The sequence below is a fragment of the Copadichromis virginalis genome, linkage group LG1 (genome assembly GCF_057382275.1).
Source record: "Copadichromis virginalis isolate Kocher_CV1m ecotype Utaka linkage group LG1, C_Virginalis_male_GT1.1, whole genome shotgun sequence".
Taxonomy (NCBI): domain Eukaryota; kingdom Metazoa; phylum Chordata; class Actinopteri; order Cichliformes; family Cichlidae; genus Copadichromis; species Copadichromis virginalis.
In genome coordinates this window covers 38,256,088-38,273,419 of record NC_140618.1, presented here as the reverse complement: position 1 = coordinate 38,273,419, position 17,332 = coordinate 38,256,088, and the positions used below count along the sequence as shown (strand labels likewise).

General features: G+C 42.3%; 1 protein-coding gene across 1 annotated transcript; it reads left to right on the top strand.

Annotated features, from left to right (window-relative positions):
* The first annotated feature begins 2,312 nt into the window (after window positions 1-2,312).
* Window positions 2,313-12,600, top strand: LOC146719223 (uncharacterized). The gene is made up of 4 exons (XM_085460491.1): window positions 2,313-3,917; window positions 4,111-4,215; window positions 4,265-4,452; window positions 12,101-12,600. The coding sequence occupies exons 1-4, from the start codon at window positions 2,905-2,907 to the stop codon at window positions 12,598-12,600; spliced, it is 1,806 nt and encodes a 601-aa protein (XP_085316617.1). The 5' UTR covers window positions 2,313-2,904.
* The last annotated feature ends 4,732 nt before the right edge of the window (window positions 12,601-17,332 follow it).

Below are 17,332 nucleotides of genomic sequence, written 5' to 3'. Positions count from 1 at the left end.
AAGCGCTATATAAATCCAATCCATTATTATTATTATTATTATTATTATTATTATATCTTCAAATATCTCAAAAAATATTTTTTTGAATAAACCTGGAACTGATTTATGTACTGTGGTCCTTGAATGTGGCAGGGCTCTAGACTAACTTTTTGCCATGGGCTTACCGGTACGCCTAACTTTAAAAAGTTAGGCTTACCGGCACAAAAGTTAGGCGCACACAAATTTTATAATAATTTATATAATATAATGTGTTTTTCTGGATACACTGTGCTTTTTCAGCATTCAAAGATTGATGACACCGTGTCAGAGCACTGGCTATGAATTTCAGAAGGATCAGGCCTTAACTTAACAGAAAAGTTAGCAATAGTTCTTTTCCTATTACAGCTACATCCACTTCTGTCGTGCCTAGGCTGCTCACTAGGGCTGGGTATCATCACTGATTTCTATAATCCATTCGATTCCGGTTTTCAAAGTCCCGATTCGATTCAACTTAGCCTCAGACAGTCAGAAATATTATAATTCTGATCATTTATCAGTACTGACTTCATCAGAATTGTGAACATCACAGCAGATGCCTTTGTGTGAAAGTAACTGAGAATAAAACACAGAAAACATGAAGGAGATTTTCCTGGTCTGGCTTTTTATAGCAGATAATCTTAAAAATATTCTACAATGTTCTGCACATAAAGTTTAAATTTCTTCAGTATTGAACAACAGAAAAAATAGGCTTTCTTGTCTGAGGTCATTTAAGTGAAAAAAAGAAAAGAAAAAGACAGCAGCCACAGCGCTGTAAACAACGGTAGACTGGTGGGTAATAAGCGAATGAATAATACAGAAAACAGAGATTGGAGACGGGAAACTGTTCTTGAAGTACAGAGAGATAGAGAGAGAGCTAGCTGTGCACGAAGTGTGATTTTAATAGTCGTGGAAGCAAAACAGCAAAATTCATGACGACATTGATCAAATGTGAAGCGCAGTTTGCTGCTTCTTTTGCTGCTGGCTCGGTGAATTTTGATTGGAGAGACAAAACCTGCAGCTCAGAATCAGCGCAAAAAGACGTAATCACAGCGCGGACCGGACGCATCAGGATCGCTAAGCTCCGACAGCGTGTCCGTCTACGGGCCGTCGGGTGAGAAAGCCGAGAAAGACAAAGTTGATTCTGATGCGTCGGGTCTGTGTTTACGTCTTTGTGTGGAGTCCGTGTACCTGCTCTCATTTGCTGTTTGGTTGTTGTTGAAATGGTTTTGTGAGCTTTAATCTGAGAATCTGGCGTTTCTGGCAAAACACAGTTATGTTTAAAAGTCGATTCAAGATTTAATGAATTGATATCGCTTTATTCAAGCTACTCACCTCCCACTTCCACCTGCACTTTCAACTGGACCACGGCCAATCAGAGCGGTCCCGCCCCTTACTATCTCTGACTGGTTTAGTCCACGATAGGGGCATAATGTGTGTCTGTTGTTGACCACAAGGAAGGTTGCAGTTTTTTTTTTTTTTTTTTGTTGGTCGCACAGGTGCAACCAAATATTTTTTTTTCGTCGCACCACTGAAAAATTTGGTCGCATTTGCACCATGGCCTTGTGTTACACCAACAGACACACTGAATATAGGTAGTGGTTTAGAGATAAAACGATTATTGCTGCTTAAGGATCATTCTTCAAGTATTGCATATGGCAGTATTATATATTATTCTTATTTTTGTTATTGTTATTACTAATGCTGGAACTGTTTGCACCCCCCAAGGAACTAAAGTTTAACATGTTATCACTTTTAAAATTCCTGACAAATGATAAATGCAACACAACAATGCTGAAGCACACTCGGAAAATACTGATTTCACTCACCTCAGAAGACATTATGAAGATATAGTAAAAAACAAGAGGCATCAATCTGTTTTGTGCCGAATGAGTGTGAAACACATCAGTCAGTCTTAATGCAAGTAAATAATACAAATCTTTCTGTCTTTATGTTTGTACGGGGAACATAGCAACAAAAGAAAGAGACATTTCTGTTCATATAAACACGTTTCACCCCATCTGTGTCTTTTCAGGCACACAGCTCAGCAAACACACAGTAACTGAACTATGAGTGCAGCAGCAGTGCGCATTTCTCCTTTTATTTGCTGACCTTTATGAGAGTTGCCACCAATGAACTCTGAAGTTGTTTCAGAGTGAAAACAGGTTTATATAGTAAAAGAAAAAGTGACATTCTTCTTTCAGCTTAAACTTTAGAAAATGGACAAAAGAATTAGACAGATCATAGTATTGTTAGGGTTCCTGGGTCGGTGACCCAGTGTTTTGTGTTTTTGGTTATTTGATTTTGTTATTTCTTTATATTCTAGCTTTGCTTTACGGGTTTTTCTTAAGTTAAGGTCCTCTGGGTGGGGTTTGGTTAGAGTTTTAGTGTTTTGGTTTTCTGTCTGTGTTCCTTTGTTGCTGTCTTCCCTGTCTGCTGTATTTCCACGTCCAGTCAGTGTCTGTGTCTGCCCTGGTCCCACGTCTCTGTTCCCTTTGTTTTAGTGCTTGCCTGTGAGTCTGTGTTATGTTTCCTGTTTTACTTTGGAAGTCTATGTCTGATGTTAATGTGTCTGGTTTTGCTTCCCCTGGTCTCGTTAGGCCTGATTTGCCCCAGCTGTTTTTCCCTCCTGTTACTCATTCCCTGATTGCTCCCTCTGTGTATTTAAGCCCTGTGTTTCTCTGTGTCCATATCGCGATCTACCGTTTATTTTGCTGTGTGTTTTGCCAGTCCACCGGTGTTAGTTTATTTTGAGTTTTTTTCCAGTTATGTTATGTTTGCGTTCAGCATTAAAGCTGTTTTGGTTTAAATTTGTCTCTGGAGTTTGCATCTTGGGTCCTATCCCTGTCCGCACACAGCCGTCATCTAACAGAAGATCGCGACCAGAACATGGACCCTGCAGACTCCTCTTCCTCGGAGTTCAACAGCGAGATGAGGCGGATGGTGAGTCTGCTCGACCGCATTGCCCAGTCACGGGATCTACGGACTATGGCAGTTGGGCTGAATGCAGTGGATGCCATCATTCGCCATAACCCTCAGCTGTTTCAGTTTGCTAAGGACACTAAGTTGGACGACACCATTACTGCCTGGAGAGAGCAAGTCAAGGCTGGTGAGCTTGCTCTCTCACTCTCTACATCTTCCCCACCGTTACCCCAGGACAACACACACTCTCCTTCTGTCTCAACATTGCCACGGACTTCCTCTCCCTCCCCACACCAGCTGGGTTCTCGTTCACCTGCCTTTTTTCTGGCAGCTATGTGGTCAGATGATGAGGAGGAGGTCTCTTTTTCTCCACCGGTTCCTGTTTCCTCATCCCGAAGGAAACGGCGTTCTGGCCGCCGCCACAACAGAACTGTTGAGCATTCTGACTCTGGACATTCTGACATCACACCCACTTCATCTGTTCTGCGAACTGGTTCTGCTGGAGGGTCCGAGGGGCCCGTTCAGCCTCCTGTCTCCGCTGGAGGGTCCGAGGGGCCCGTTCAGCCACCTGTCTCCGCTGGAGGGTCCGAGGAACCGCTTCAGCCGTCTCTTCCTGCTGGAGGATCCGAGGGGCCAGTTCAGCCACTTGCCTCGTCAGCTGGGGGTCCGGGAGGACCCAGCCAGCACGTCCCAGTGTCTGCTGATGGTTCTGGCGAGGCCGTTCAGCCACCACGGGCCTCCGAGTCTGCAGCTCCGCCCGGTCCGGCCTCTGCAGCTCCGCCCGGTCCGGCCTCCGAGTGTTCAGCTTCGTCTGCGCCTGGGGTCCCCATGCCGTCTGGTCCTGCACGTCCTGTCCGGCCTGCTCGTCCTGTCCGGCCGATGACTGAATGTCGTTGCCGTCATGGCCGGCTCCTTGACCTACGCCGCCGTCATGGACGGCCCCCTGAACTACGTCGCCGCCAGTGCCTCCCGCCTGGCCGGCCTCCGGATCTGCTCGGTCGCCGTCGGTGCCTCCCACCCTCCTGATCTGCTCGGTCGCCGTCGGTGCCTCCCACCCTCCTGATCTGCTCGGTCGCCGTCGGTGCCTCCCACCCTCCTGATCTGCTCGGTCGCCGTCGGTGCCTCCCGCCCGGCCGGCCTCCTGATCTGCTCGGTCGCCGTCGGTGCCTCCCACCCTCCTGATCTGCTCGGTCGCCGTCGGTGCCTCCCGCCCGGCCGGCCTCCTGATCTGTTTTCTGGGCTCTTGGGCCATCAGCTTCCGGGCCGCCCCCCTGACCTGCCCGGGTTTGGACTGTTGTTCCGTCAGCCTCCGGGCCGGCCCCCTGAACTTTTTCGAGACTGTTGCCTGGGCCTCTGTGCCTTTCATGGGCTCTTTTGTTTGTTTGTTTTTGGACTATTCCTGGGCCTTTGTGCTGTTGTTTTGGACTTTGTTTCCTGTGTTTTGGTTTCTGGTTCGATGTGTTTCATTTGTTTCGTGCCCTCCGTCCTGTTTCCCCCACCGCCCGCCCTGGTTGGGTTGTTTTTTGTTTTTTGGTGTTCTGGTTTGGGCTGTCTGGAAGCCAGCCCTTGAGGGGGGGGGGGGGTACTGTTAGGGTTCCTGGGTCGGTGACCCAGTGTTTTGTGTTTTTGGTTATTTGATTTTGTTATTTCTTTATATTCTAGCTTTGCTTTACGGGTTTTTCTTAAGTTAAGGTCCTCTGGGTGGGGTTTGGTTAGAGTTTTGGTTTTCTGTCTGTGTTCCTTTGTTGCTGTCTTCCCTGTCTGCTGTATTTCAACGTCCAGTCAGTGTCTGTGTTATGTTTCCTGTTTTACTTTGGAAGTCTGTCTGATGTTAATGTGTCTGGTTTAATGTGCCTGGTCTCGTTAGGCCTGATTTGCCCCAGCTGTTTTTTCCCTCCTGTTACTCATTCCCTGATTGCTCCCTCTGTGTATTTAAGCCCTGTGTTTCTCTGTGTCCATGTCGCGATCTACCGTTTATTTTGCTGTGTGTTTTGCCAGTCCACCGGTGTTAGTTTGAGTTTTTTTCCAGTTATGTTTGCGTTCAACATTAAAGCTGTTTTGGTTTAAATTTGTCTCTGGAGTCTGCATCTTGGGTCCTATCCCTGTCCGCACACAGCCGTCATCTAACAAGTAAAAGCTTACTTGGATGCATACATGTACACTTCTCTATAATGATAGTAAGTTTTCCCTTAGCAAAACACAAAGCCTGACACAGATAGATATTGTGACTGGTTTCTTTGCTTACGGTTCAAGTTAAATTTAAGGTCAGGGTTATTATTCAATAAGAAAATATACTTTAGAGGGTTTACAGTTCATCTAAGGCAAATAGGGCAGGGATAGCTCAGTAGGTAGGGTAGAGTGGTGGCCCCTAGATCGGAAAGGTGGGGGTTTGAATCCACTGAACGGTTACCCTGAGACACCCCTCAGCAAGGTACCGTCCCTACACACTGCTGCCCACTGCTTCACTGAGTGAATGGGTTAAATGCAGAGAGGATTTTCCCACAGGGATCTATAAAGTATCTATAAAGTATACATTAATGCCAAGTCTTTAAAAATCACACTCTAACTCTAAGCCTTGTACTGATATCTACAGATACTGGGGAAATTGCGATTCACCATTCTTACAGCCCACACTGCCCTCATATCTTCCTTTTTTGTTTCATATACCAAAGACAGGTAAGTGCAGGCTGCTGACCAGGGCTGGTTCCCATTCTTATGTTCAGTGCAGTGCATCATTCATCGCCCGGCCTGGCATCATTGCTGACTGCTCCATTTCCCAAAGTCCAGTCAAGCTGCAGCGATCTCAACATTTGCAGTTGCGTATAATCTGTCAGAAACTGTGCTTTTGTGCAGTCTGTAACACTTGCTAGCAGCTTTATGTTTTTCTGTGTCTGCCTCCCACATACTGTTCTCTGTACTCGTACTGATACTCGTAGCTTGAAGCGTTGTTGATTTTGTGTAATGAGCTACTGGTGCTGCTGCCTGGAAACTGGGCCAGGCTTTGTTTTCACTGCTGCTCACTTACACACAAATGTTTTTTTTGGGGGTGTGGAGATTGTTGCTGCTGTTGTGTCAGTGTGTGTAGGCAGCATAGCTGGTAGATTAGATGACCGCAGAGCTCCGTAGGAATTTCTTGGGTTTAGTTTTTGATTTACCAACAGTGTCAGGAGAAGTTTTTCTTTGCAAATTTCCCTCTTTTGTTAAATTTCATTACGAAGCATGTTTTTTTCTTTTACATGACTTGGCAGTAACAATAATTCCCAAAGCATAATCACTGACTTTTTCCTGATTTTCCAACAGCATCATGAACAGAAACTCTATGAGATCTAAGACATCATCAGTAATGAACCCAGCCTTACCGCAATCCTAGACAGTCAGAACATGTAACACTGTAACACCTAGTGATGCGCGAATCATGAACGAATCGTTCAATACTCGAGAATCACTTTACTGACTCGTGAATCATGATTCACAAGCCCAACTGACTCACTGACTCATCCCTGTTGCTGTTAGCAAACTAATTTCATTAGTAGAAATATATCTAGCTTATAATTAAAATTGTGTGGAAAAAAGCAACAGCCAGTTTCTTAACAAAAACATTTCTGCTCTGAACTGGAAGAAAAAAACCCTGAGTAGAAGCTCACATCAAGACAATAGCTCCTTGGTTCACAGTAGCATCGCTCTGCTAACATGCTAACAGCACATCTGAGTTACTCACCCCCTCCCTCCTGGCTCACAGTTTCTTCTTCTTCTTGGTTAGCAACCAATGTTAAGCAGCATTACCACCCCTTGGCTCACAGCTCAGTGGACATTTAGATGAGAAAATATATATTTGACACATTTGTGGAAAATACTAATAAAATGAAATAAAAATAAATAAAATAAATGTTCCCTTTGCTCTTTTTTGCTCTATAAAAATAGTTGTTTTTCTTTTTCAATCACTCATCTTAGCAGTAGGATTTACATGAAAAGAGAAACAAATTAAGTTTGAGTGAAAATGTAAATTTTTTGCACTCTCTGGTCAACTGACTCAGTGACTCAAAGGACTCAAAAAACCCGATTCACTTTGATGAGTGACTCATTAAAACTCGATTCAGTAAAAAGAATCGAATTTACCATCACTAGTAACACCTAGCTCTATGCAGCTCATCAGTTGGAGATTAACTTTGTGAACTCTAAATCAATACCCGACCCTGAAGCCTTTAAAATACGTATTTTCTTTTACTCAAATTTCCTGGGCAATTGAAGCAAAGGGGGGGAAATAAATAACTTATTTACATCAAAACAACTATTTACATGTTTGCTTTTTTCCAAAACTTGGACTGGGCTCATCACAGATTATAACTTACACATCAGGAGTTAATAGGTCAAAATTCAAGTCAAAGTCACGTCCACGTGTACTGCTAATCAAAAATATATAACTTACAATAATAGAGGGGAGAAAAACTGACTAGATATAGTTTTTTAATGCAATCTTTGTCTCTCCGGAGAGAAATAACTATCAGTCAGCACAAACGCTGATGAGAGTCGGTTGCTGCCACACTAGTCATTTGTTGCAATTTGCTGCTCTTTGAGGGTTTTTAAATGAGTCTTTGAGAACAAAAATAGCTGCCATTAGCTCCTGACTGTTGGTTGATTGAGAGACATTAGCTGCTGCCTGTGGAACCGCCTGGCAGAGAGAATGAAAACACATAAATCCTTCAGAGGAAGGCTTGTCAAACCCTCATGAAAATCTTTTATCACAAAAACAGGAAGGCTCCAGCAGCACTGTGTTACAGTCGGCAGAGCATGGTTTAAAATTAAATTTGGTGACACGAGTAATATGATACAGCGTTTCCCATTTTGGAGTTTCTGCTTTTCTTTGTTTCCTTTAAAGGTCAGCGGTGTCAAGAAAGTTTGGGCAAGAGTGCAAACTTGTGAATTTGAAAGCTTTTACCTTGCCGGCAACAGCTCTGGGAACTTTAATAATATCCAAGAAATTCTAGCAGAACATTGTGATTAATGTTTTCACAGCAGGGTCAAAATCATCTCATTTACAAAAACACAGAGCAAAACATTGACTTCATTTATTGCTTCCTGTCATCTAAATGCTCTGTCTTAATGGCAACAAATTAGTCAAAACATTATGAGGAAATTATTTTCTTTTCTTTTACTTTACTCTCATTTACTGCTCATTTTTTTTATTAGTTATCTATGCAGCAGTAATAACTATTAGCTTTAACGACATTATGTCCGCTGAGCTTCCAAAGTTTCAAAATGTCACTTTCTGTTTCACAAATTGTAACCTTGTTTCATAATTTGATGGTCGTCTCTGCTCGTTTTGCAGGTGGAAATGTGATTTTAAAATGTTTTTATAAAGCTTTGTTCTCCTGTTTCAGATCTCGTCCTGAATATTATTCCGCCCTGCCTTCACATTCATTATAGTTACATTTTCAGACTGAAGTATGTCCGAAGAGCCGAAAGACTCAAACAATATACTGTAGTGTATTTAATCCCCACCTGCAAAATCCTTATGAAATGATGTGATGATGTAATGGTTATTTACAGACATATGTCTAACATAGAGTCATATTTATATTATTTGTCTACAAAAACAAGACACGTGCCTAGAGGTAGGAATCAAGAACCGGTTCTTATAGAGGACCAGTTCCCAGTAGTTCATTTCCTTGGAATTGCAACACGTTCTCACTCCCAAAGCGTAACATCTTACGCTAGGTGACAAAAAGTCAACATATTACGTTTTCGGGCCCCCATCACGTTCCTAAATGACGAGCTCAGAAAAATGAGGACATATGAGAACCGTTTGCACTCAATCTACACATGTTCGTTCCCTTTCTTAAAATTGCTTGGGAAAACGCTAGCTAACGTCATTAAAGTCCTGGTTAAGATTAGGAATAAGGTTAGGGTTAGGGCTGGAATACATGGCTGGAACGTCTATTACTGCGGGAGCGTCATTCCACTGGATTTCATCCATAACCTGGCACGTACCATAACAACACGGAAGGTCATCTTTCATGTTCCTCAGGAACGCTGCGGAACGTGACAAAACGACGGGATGTTACGCCTCAGGAGTGAGAACGCCCATATGGAAAAGAAATAGTAAAAACTTATATGTGATTACTCATGAAAGTGGCCACTTTCACATTACTTTCATACATTGTTTTAGTAAGTATCCAAAACATACAAGTTTCATTATATAATTTTTCAATGGATCTTATATCTGTTTTCACACTTATATGCTTTTCATACAAGTTTCACACAAGACAGATACAAACTTTATAAGATTTATATATATCTTTTCCATATGGGCGGTCTCGGAATTGTTAGTCTGCTTGGATATTGATTATGCTTATTGGTTCCACTTGCACTTGGGGTCAGCTGATTTTAGTTTGTGTGCTGGAGGAGAATAGTGGCACAATCTAAAGTGTGGACATTTTATTTATATTTTATTGCACAAAGGAATGAGAGCATGATGGTAAAGTGCAAACTGCATTCAGGAAAGAAATAACTGTATTGTACCGCTAATCTATAACTTTGACTCTTTGAAAGCACCTGCAGGATAGCATGCTAGCTCTAAGCTAGCCAAGAAGCCAGAGTGATGTTAAATCTGAGTGAATGTGGACCTCAGCCCAGCAGCCAGAGCCTGAACTTTAACAGGTAACAAACTGATGAGCAGTCAGCCTCCGTTTCTACCTGTTTATGTGTCTAAAGTAGAATCACTGTGGCTCTTTGTGCTAGTTTTCATCCTTGTTTTGTGTTTTTGGCTTTGTGTTCATAAATAAATACTCAGAAAAAGATTGGCTGTATGTCTTCATGGGGACAGGGATGTGTGTTGGTGTGTGGGGCCCATAGGTTTATGTTCTTAAATGGTAATTATGAGACAAAGCGTTTCAGATCATTTTATGGAGAAATGCAAAAGTAATGCGAAGAGTAGTATAACGTATTACTTTCTTCTGGGAGTAAAGTGTTCATGTACATGTAGTAATTACTGTTTATGAGCCCAACACTGATCACATGTTCAGTGCATGGAGGAAGGGCAGCAGCCAATCACTGATGTCCGTTAAGTATGCCACAGAAACTTTAAGATCAATCAAAGCTGTGACACTTGCAACCCTGTTTTTGTCTCTCTGTCATTAAATTGCAAAACCCACTGCACCCCACTGCAGAACACAGCACATTAAATCCCCTCTCTGGAGGTTGTCAGAAGGCATTTTGGAAAATGCGGGAAATGACTAAGTGAAGTGGAAGCACATGGTGCAGACAGAGGTAAAATGAATCCATCTTTGAAAAGTTAATGACAACACTCCATCATAAAAAGGAAATGCAGGAACACTTGGGGAACATCAGCAACCATGCAGCTGACAAAGGTCTGAAAAAACGTCTGTTGACCCAGACTCATAGCAGCCGGACGCCGCTGCAGAGAACTACATTACTGTGTTGATTTGTCGTGGTGGACCTGTATCTAGACAGCATGTCCACTGAGACGGTAATGCACTGGCTGGTGAATCAATGTTCTTTTATAGCTACTAACAACCTCCAGCAGCTCGAGTCTGTAGGAGACACATTGCTGCCTTCGTTTCTTTTCTCAAAGAACAAAAACAGAGTTAAAAAACGATTCTGTTGAAAATCACAAAGGAAAACAGGATGCTAGTGATTACAGCTGATAATAGTCTCAAACATCTATATATATATACAAACTGTGTATATAGATGTAACAACCAATAGCTACACACTGCAGTGTTATCCTGGACTATTTATATCATGTTGTATTTCTCCAGTTTATTTCAGCTGGGACCGGCTTTATACAGAAGATTAAGCAGACGCAGCAAAACAGCTTTTATTTAACAGTGAGCGTATGTGAAGTAAAGGGTCATTGCAGATACATTTTCATAAACCAGGTGATGACATAATTTCCAGTACAGGTAAGGGTTATTGACAAAAATGTTTGAGGCAATTTTTCATTCATCAGATATACACAGTAATACGTTTTCTGCAAACCATGAAACTACAAATGAAGAACTTTACAGTTGTGCTAAAAGGTGTGCAATGACATGTCCTTGCTGGATTTTGGTGCACTCTTCTCTTCTGAGTTTAAGTGTTAATGACTAATACTTTTTAATGAGTTTGTGCAGCAGATCTTGCCAGTGTCCGGCAGCCTCGCCTCTGTCAGTGCGCCCCAGGGCTACACTGTAGCTTGACATCACCAGTGTGTGAATGTGTGTGTGAATGGGTGGATGATCGTGTATAGTGTAAAGCGCTTTGGGGTCCTTAGGACCAAGTAAAGCGCTATACAAATACAGACCATTTACCATTAACTGTATACTGACCACCAGCTGCACTCTGCCTGTAAATCTGCTCTACCTTCTGGCTGAAGTACCATCATGATCAATACATATGTAGTTACCATTGGAATAGCCATTTCTTGATCTATAGAGGTCAAGAGAGTTATTTCACAGAGTGTCTACAACCATCTGTAAACTGAAGTTAAAGGTCTGTCATGGTTTGGAACTCAGTTTCCCAATCATGAACGCCAAAAAGCTTGTGATAAGAAAGCATTTCTACATGACAGCGATCCCACGTGCTGATGCAGTAAAAGGATAGCAGTATCAGTCATGGCTTGGCCTCCCCTCAACATTACTGAAGCAGGGTGGCAGAGGATGGAACAGAAGGCAGCCTAAGAGAGTTCAGGCTCTGTCTTATTCTGACGTCTGGCCTTCATGCTGCAACTTGTCCTGTCAAACCCACACCTCAAAGTCTTCTCTTCACAGTTGAATCTTCACAGCTGAGACTTGCTTACTACGACCACTATTAAGGTCGAAGCTGTTGTCCTGTGAGCCACCTATCAGACAAGCTGTTAACTCTCAGAAACGTGTCCTCTGGTTCAGTCGTGTCTTTGGGTCTGCAGACCTCTTCCTGTCACAGTTTGTTTCTGAGCCTTTGGATGGTGAAGGAAACTGTACTCACTGACACCTTGACTTTCTTTGCAGCCTCTCTGTAGGACAGAACTACATTTTTAAGTGTTATGATGATCTGTCTCTCTTCCACTGTTAATTACCTTGTTCTCAACATTTTTGTACCAACACACTACTTTCAGCAGTACAATACTGTTCAGCTGATGCACACGAGGGTCTGGTAAGGAGAGCTCCTACCCTCATCCCTCAAGATGGAGGGTCTGCGGGTCAAGAGGTGAACACAGGTGAGAAATGGTATGATGCTGAGGAGGAGCTGGAGCTTCCAGAAGATGATGTAGCTACTGCTGTGAGACAGGACCCCACACCGGTGATGGCACATGTGTCTGATGAATCAGCCAGTCAGGAGGCCATGAGCTCCGTACTGTGTGTTTCCAAGCTGCCCAGCAATGTGACGGAGCTGATAACCCCGCTTCCTGTTAAGCCCAGCATCAGGAACAGGAAGGTGGTGTGCATCTCCCCTACAGCAAAGGGAACCTTTGTGCCACAACACTATGGCACCATGAGCAGCTTTGATACTCTGATAGCAGAGCTGACACAGCTCCACCCAGAGGTGGAGAGGCAGAGGATTGTGGATGCTATGCTTGAGCTGAGGGCAAAGCATCAGGGCGTCCTCTGTGGCATGCCCCTCAGGACCATCAGGGAGATGATATCTGAACTTCTGACCAGGCCGCAGACTGCTAAGCAGTCATAATAAAGAAACCAACAGCTCTGATTTGTTATGTGACAGAACCTTTGATTGTTCATTCCATCATATTATTTTTAAGAAGAGGGAAAAGCTATTAATCAGCCTGCTATAGAGAATATAATTTTTGATCGAAGAAGAATTTATGAATCTCTCAATGCTGCTGCCTTAAAGTTAGAGGCATGTTCAGGCTGCTACTTCTGTTGTCTGGCACGTGAATTAGTTTGTGTTCTGTCATTAAAAAAAAAAAAAAAAAGTAACACCAGTGTGTGCCAACACTGCTTTTATGCAGACGGAGGGGGTTGGAAAAGTTGTAACAGCTGTAGGAATCAGTAGCAGCAGCTTTCAAGGCCTGATCAACCTCCATTGCTGCAGAACAGATTTCAATTGTTAACCCGTTTTGTTCCCTGAAAAAGGCCTTTTTTGTATAATTCATTATTTTTCAGTTTTGGGTAACCCTACTTTTTTTTCTTACTACTTTAAATATTTTTTATATTCCTCCCAAACCATAGAGACATGAAGGATGACTCTTGACTTAGCACTATATATAAAAAAAACAACTATGATCAACAATATTGGTAAACCTACTGGTCAAGTGGTTTCTCACACCTGGTAAATCGACTGGTTATCATAGCACTTTTCTCATTTACTCAATATAAAGCAGTTTATAAACCTGTTGCATTCACCTGAGCATTGTTTTATCTAATATTTTATCTAATATTCTCATTCCTATGGGTGTATCAGAGAGCAGCCTGGGGTTCAATATCTTGCCCAGGGCATGCAAGCTGGAGTAGCCAAGGACTGAACCGCTAACTTTTCACAGATGATGTGCTGCACTTCCTGAGCTACAGCCACATGTACATGCTAAAACGAAACTGCTGGTGTACCTTTGCACTTGCCTGTTTTACCAAATTTGTCATGATAGCAATGCGCGTCCTCTCTCCACGAAGATGGCGCCAGTGTGTACGGCAGGCCATCCTCGTCTCTGTTGTCGATCTCTTTTCCTTGATATTTGTTTATTATTTGTTATCTTTCTGGCACTATGCCACCCAGATGGTTATGCATTAATCACCTATGACCGGGATACTCTGTTGAATCTTCATTTCCCCCCCATGCTAGGTTGGATCAAGGCTGGAATTTGGGAGATGCTACCTTTCCACGTATCATCTCTTCTACTGGTTCATACGGTTCCCCTCTCTGCTCCCCGCCTAAGAAGCGGACATTATTGAGACTAATAGCCACAACCCTCGAATGTTATTCAAAATTTTTAATTCAGTGATAAATCCCTGTCCGGACTCTTCGAGCTCAGCCTTTCAGGCTCACTGTGAGCAATTTCTTAATCATTTTAGTGGAAAAGTTTTATTACTGAAGGCTTCACACTCTCACTCTCTTGTGCTGAATCCTGTTCCGGTTTTAGGATGCATGTCCACCTTTTCTCACTTTGAGCTGTTATCACTCCCCACTCTTAAGGGAATAATTGAACAACTGAGAAACTCAGATTCTGTGCACGATATCCTTCCATCCTGAATTATCAAGGAAGGTTTTGAGGAAATTGGGCCTTGCATCTTATTCTTAATGAATTTATCATTATTTGTGGGCTGTGTCCCGACTGCCTTTAAACATGCGGTAGTGCACCCCGTTCTTAAAAAAGCAATTTCGATCAGAAAGAATCTGCCAATTATAGGCCAATCTCGAAGCTTCCGTTTTTATTAAAAATTTTAGAGAAAGCCGTCTTTCTCCAAATACAGGCTTACTTAGTTGCAAATAATATCACTGACAAATACCAGTCTGGCTTTAATCCACACCATAGCACTGAAATGGCCCTGCTAAGAGTCTATAATGATCTTCCTGGATTTGCTGACTCTGGTCGCCCTGCCGTTTTAGTTTTATTGGATCTGTCTTCAGCCTTTGACATGGTTGATCATAATAGCCTCTTGAGGAGGCTAGAGCATGTTTTAGCATCAAGAGCATCAAGGGTTCTGCCCTTAACTGGTTTAATTCTTACCTCACAGATAGATCCTTCTCTGTTGTGATGGGAGGATACTCTCTCTGTTGCCCCTCTCTGCAGTGGTGTGCCCCAGGGGTCTGTATTGGGCCCTTTATTATTCTCTTTGTATATGCTACCCTTGGGCTCAATATTTGAAAAATACAATATTTCTTATCACTTTTACGCTGATGACATTCAAATCTATTGTCAACTGACTGATGATTTGTCAGCATCACTGAACTCCCTGTACGATTGCCTGAGAGAGGTTAAAGATTGGCTGTCAGAAAATTCTCTTGTTTTAAATGAGAAAAAAACTGAAGTTACGGTGTTCGACAGCCATATTCCTCGAGACCAGCTTGTTGCCCTGCTGGGGCCCCTAGCTAACTCTCTCTCTGATTCTATGCGTAACCTGGGTGTCTATTTGGATAACTCCTTTAAGCTCGACAAGCAAGTATCATCTGTAGTTAAATCTGTTTGGTTTTTTTTCAACTGCGCCAGATTTCTAAAGCTAAGCATTATATACCGCACAGGGACCTGGAAAAACTTATCCATGCTTTTGTGACCTCCAGGTTAGATTATTGTAATTCTCTCTACTGTGGTCTCCAAGCCTTCTCTCTTCGAAGGCTGCAACTCGTTCAGAATGCTGCGGCTCGCCTTCTTACTGGAACTAGAAAATTTGACCCTATTACTCCGGCTCTTGTTGATCTACACTGGTTACCAATCAAATATCGCATTGAGTTTAAATCTTGCTACTCACTTTTAAAATCCTGAATAACATTGCGCCCAGCTACCTCACTGACCTCCTCAATTTGTACACTCCTTGTCGTGCGTTAAGATCATCAGGTCAATTACTCCTGGCCCAACCTAAGTTTAGACTGAAGACCAGAGGCGATCATGCCTTTGCTTCAGCTGCACCCAACCTTTGGAATAGCCTCCCTGCTTCTATTCGAGCCTTGGACTCTATCCAATCCTTTAAATCAAGATTAAAAGCATATCTATTTGACTTGGCTTTCCTGACCAGTTAATACCCTTTTAAATCTTTTAAATTTGAAACTTTTAAATCTTTTATTAGATTTTATTAAATTTTTCATTTTTTTTAAATTAATTTTACTGCTGTTTTTGTCTTCTTAGCAGATTTTTGTATTTATCTAACTCTCCTGGTCTGTTAGTGCCTCTATCCTGTCTGTGCTAGTGCCCGAATTGTACCCTGTTATTGACTTATGTTGACTCTCCATAATACTGTGAAGCACTTTGGTGTGCCTTCGGGTTTTTAAATGTGCTATATAAATAAAATTGTATTGTATTGTTTCTCTGAAACCTTTCATGGCTCATGTGCAAAGAGAAGAAGAAACTGCACACTTCACCTATGGAGAAGAAGTGTTACATTGTTTATTATGGTTTTACTCAAAAACACTGACATCATGAGAAATATTAAACAGCATGCTTGTGGAGAGAGGCACAGCAGTGAAACAGGAAAGAGTCAGCACGTTCATGTTCACTTTTCCAAGGCCAGAACATCTGGTCATAGATCCAAACATCTGTTTTGGATCTATGACCTTCATTTAGCCTGGAATGATTCAGCATTTTAAGCAGTCTAAGTATTTTTAATAGCACATATGTTACCACTTTAGGTACAAGAAAGAAATGACAAAGCCTCTGTTCTCATGATGCTGATGTACACCCTGATGTCAGATGCTCCAGTTCTATTCACGTATCATCAGCGTATTATGTGAGGAAGTGCACTTAGGCCATTTACATATTCTCCATCAGTACAGATGCACAGCAGGCAATAGCAAAGACTGATAGGTCCTCTGGTGTGCCAGAGAAGCTCAGGAGAGAATAAAACCGATAGGTGGAGAGTGCTTACAGGAAATGGACATCAGTGCAGAAAGAAGATTCATTTCCATGGGGATGTTTTAGATCCACATCTGAGCTGAGAGGCTGTAGCAGTGCAGCTGAGTGCTGCTCTGTCTGAAGCACAGATGGCGAGCTGTAAAGCACATGAGCTTCTGTTTAACAGCAAAGTTTAACGGTACTTCTTAACTTTAAAACAGAAAAGTATTCTCTCTCTGGCAGTTTGTTGGAGTGATTTGTTCTCTATAAATCTTAAATATTGGAACTGTGTAAACTCGCTGTTTGTAAAATCACTGCTGGATTCTGGTGCACAAAGAATAAATGATTACTTTATATTTCCAAATTAATGGAACAATATTTTACGACTTGCTGAGAAAGTTTTTCTGTATCTCAGTGAGTCTTGTCAACAGAGCCAAGAGCATGTTAAAAAAAAAAAAAAAGCAGGAACTTTGTGGGAGTAAAATGCAACCAGTACAGGCCAAATGTGGCTTCATGCAGCTGCACACAGTGCATTTCACTGCATCCTTATCAATGTCAAACTTTCTGGTTCTTGAACATTTTTTCATCTGTCAACACAAGTGAACCCTTTTGAGTTTCCAAAGTCCCCGTTGCCATTAGTAACTGTGACTGACAAGTGCCTTAAGCTTATTTTATAATTACAACCTTTTTTTCTTAAGATAGAAAGTCCTGTTTAAAGATAATATCTACAATATTTTTCCTGTGCCCTAAATCAATTTCCAGACTGATCTGGCAGAAAGTCTGAACATCCCAGGTGAAAAAACGCAGAGTTCTGATTGATGGCTGCCCCACGTGGCCTTGAGCCTTATCCTGCTTCTCAAAAGCTTCTCAGCTGAAATAAACAGGGATTTGTCTTCACGCGTGTAGTCATGCTGTGTTTCT

Excerpts from the sequence above, each read along its gene's own strand:
- LOC146719223 (XM_085460491.1), top strand. The coding sequence starts at position 2,905 with ATGGACCCTGCAGACTCCTCTTCCTCGGAGTTCAACAGCGAGATGAGG. Across the intron at positions 3,918-4,110 it reads CAGTGCCTCCCGCCTGGCCG|CCCTCCTGATCTGCTCGGTC; the intron begins GCCTCCGGATCT and ends CGGTGCCTCCCA. Across the intron at positions 4,453-12,100 it reads CCACCGCCCGCCCTGGTTGG|ATGGAGGGTCTGCGGGTCAA; the intron begins GTTGTTTTTTGT and ends TCATCCCTCAAG.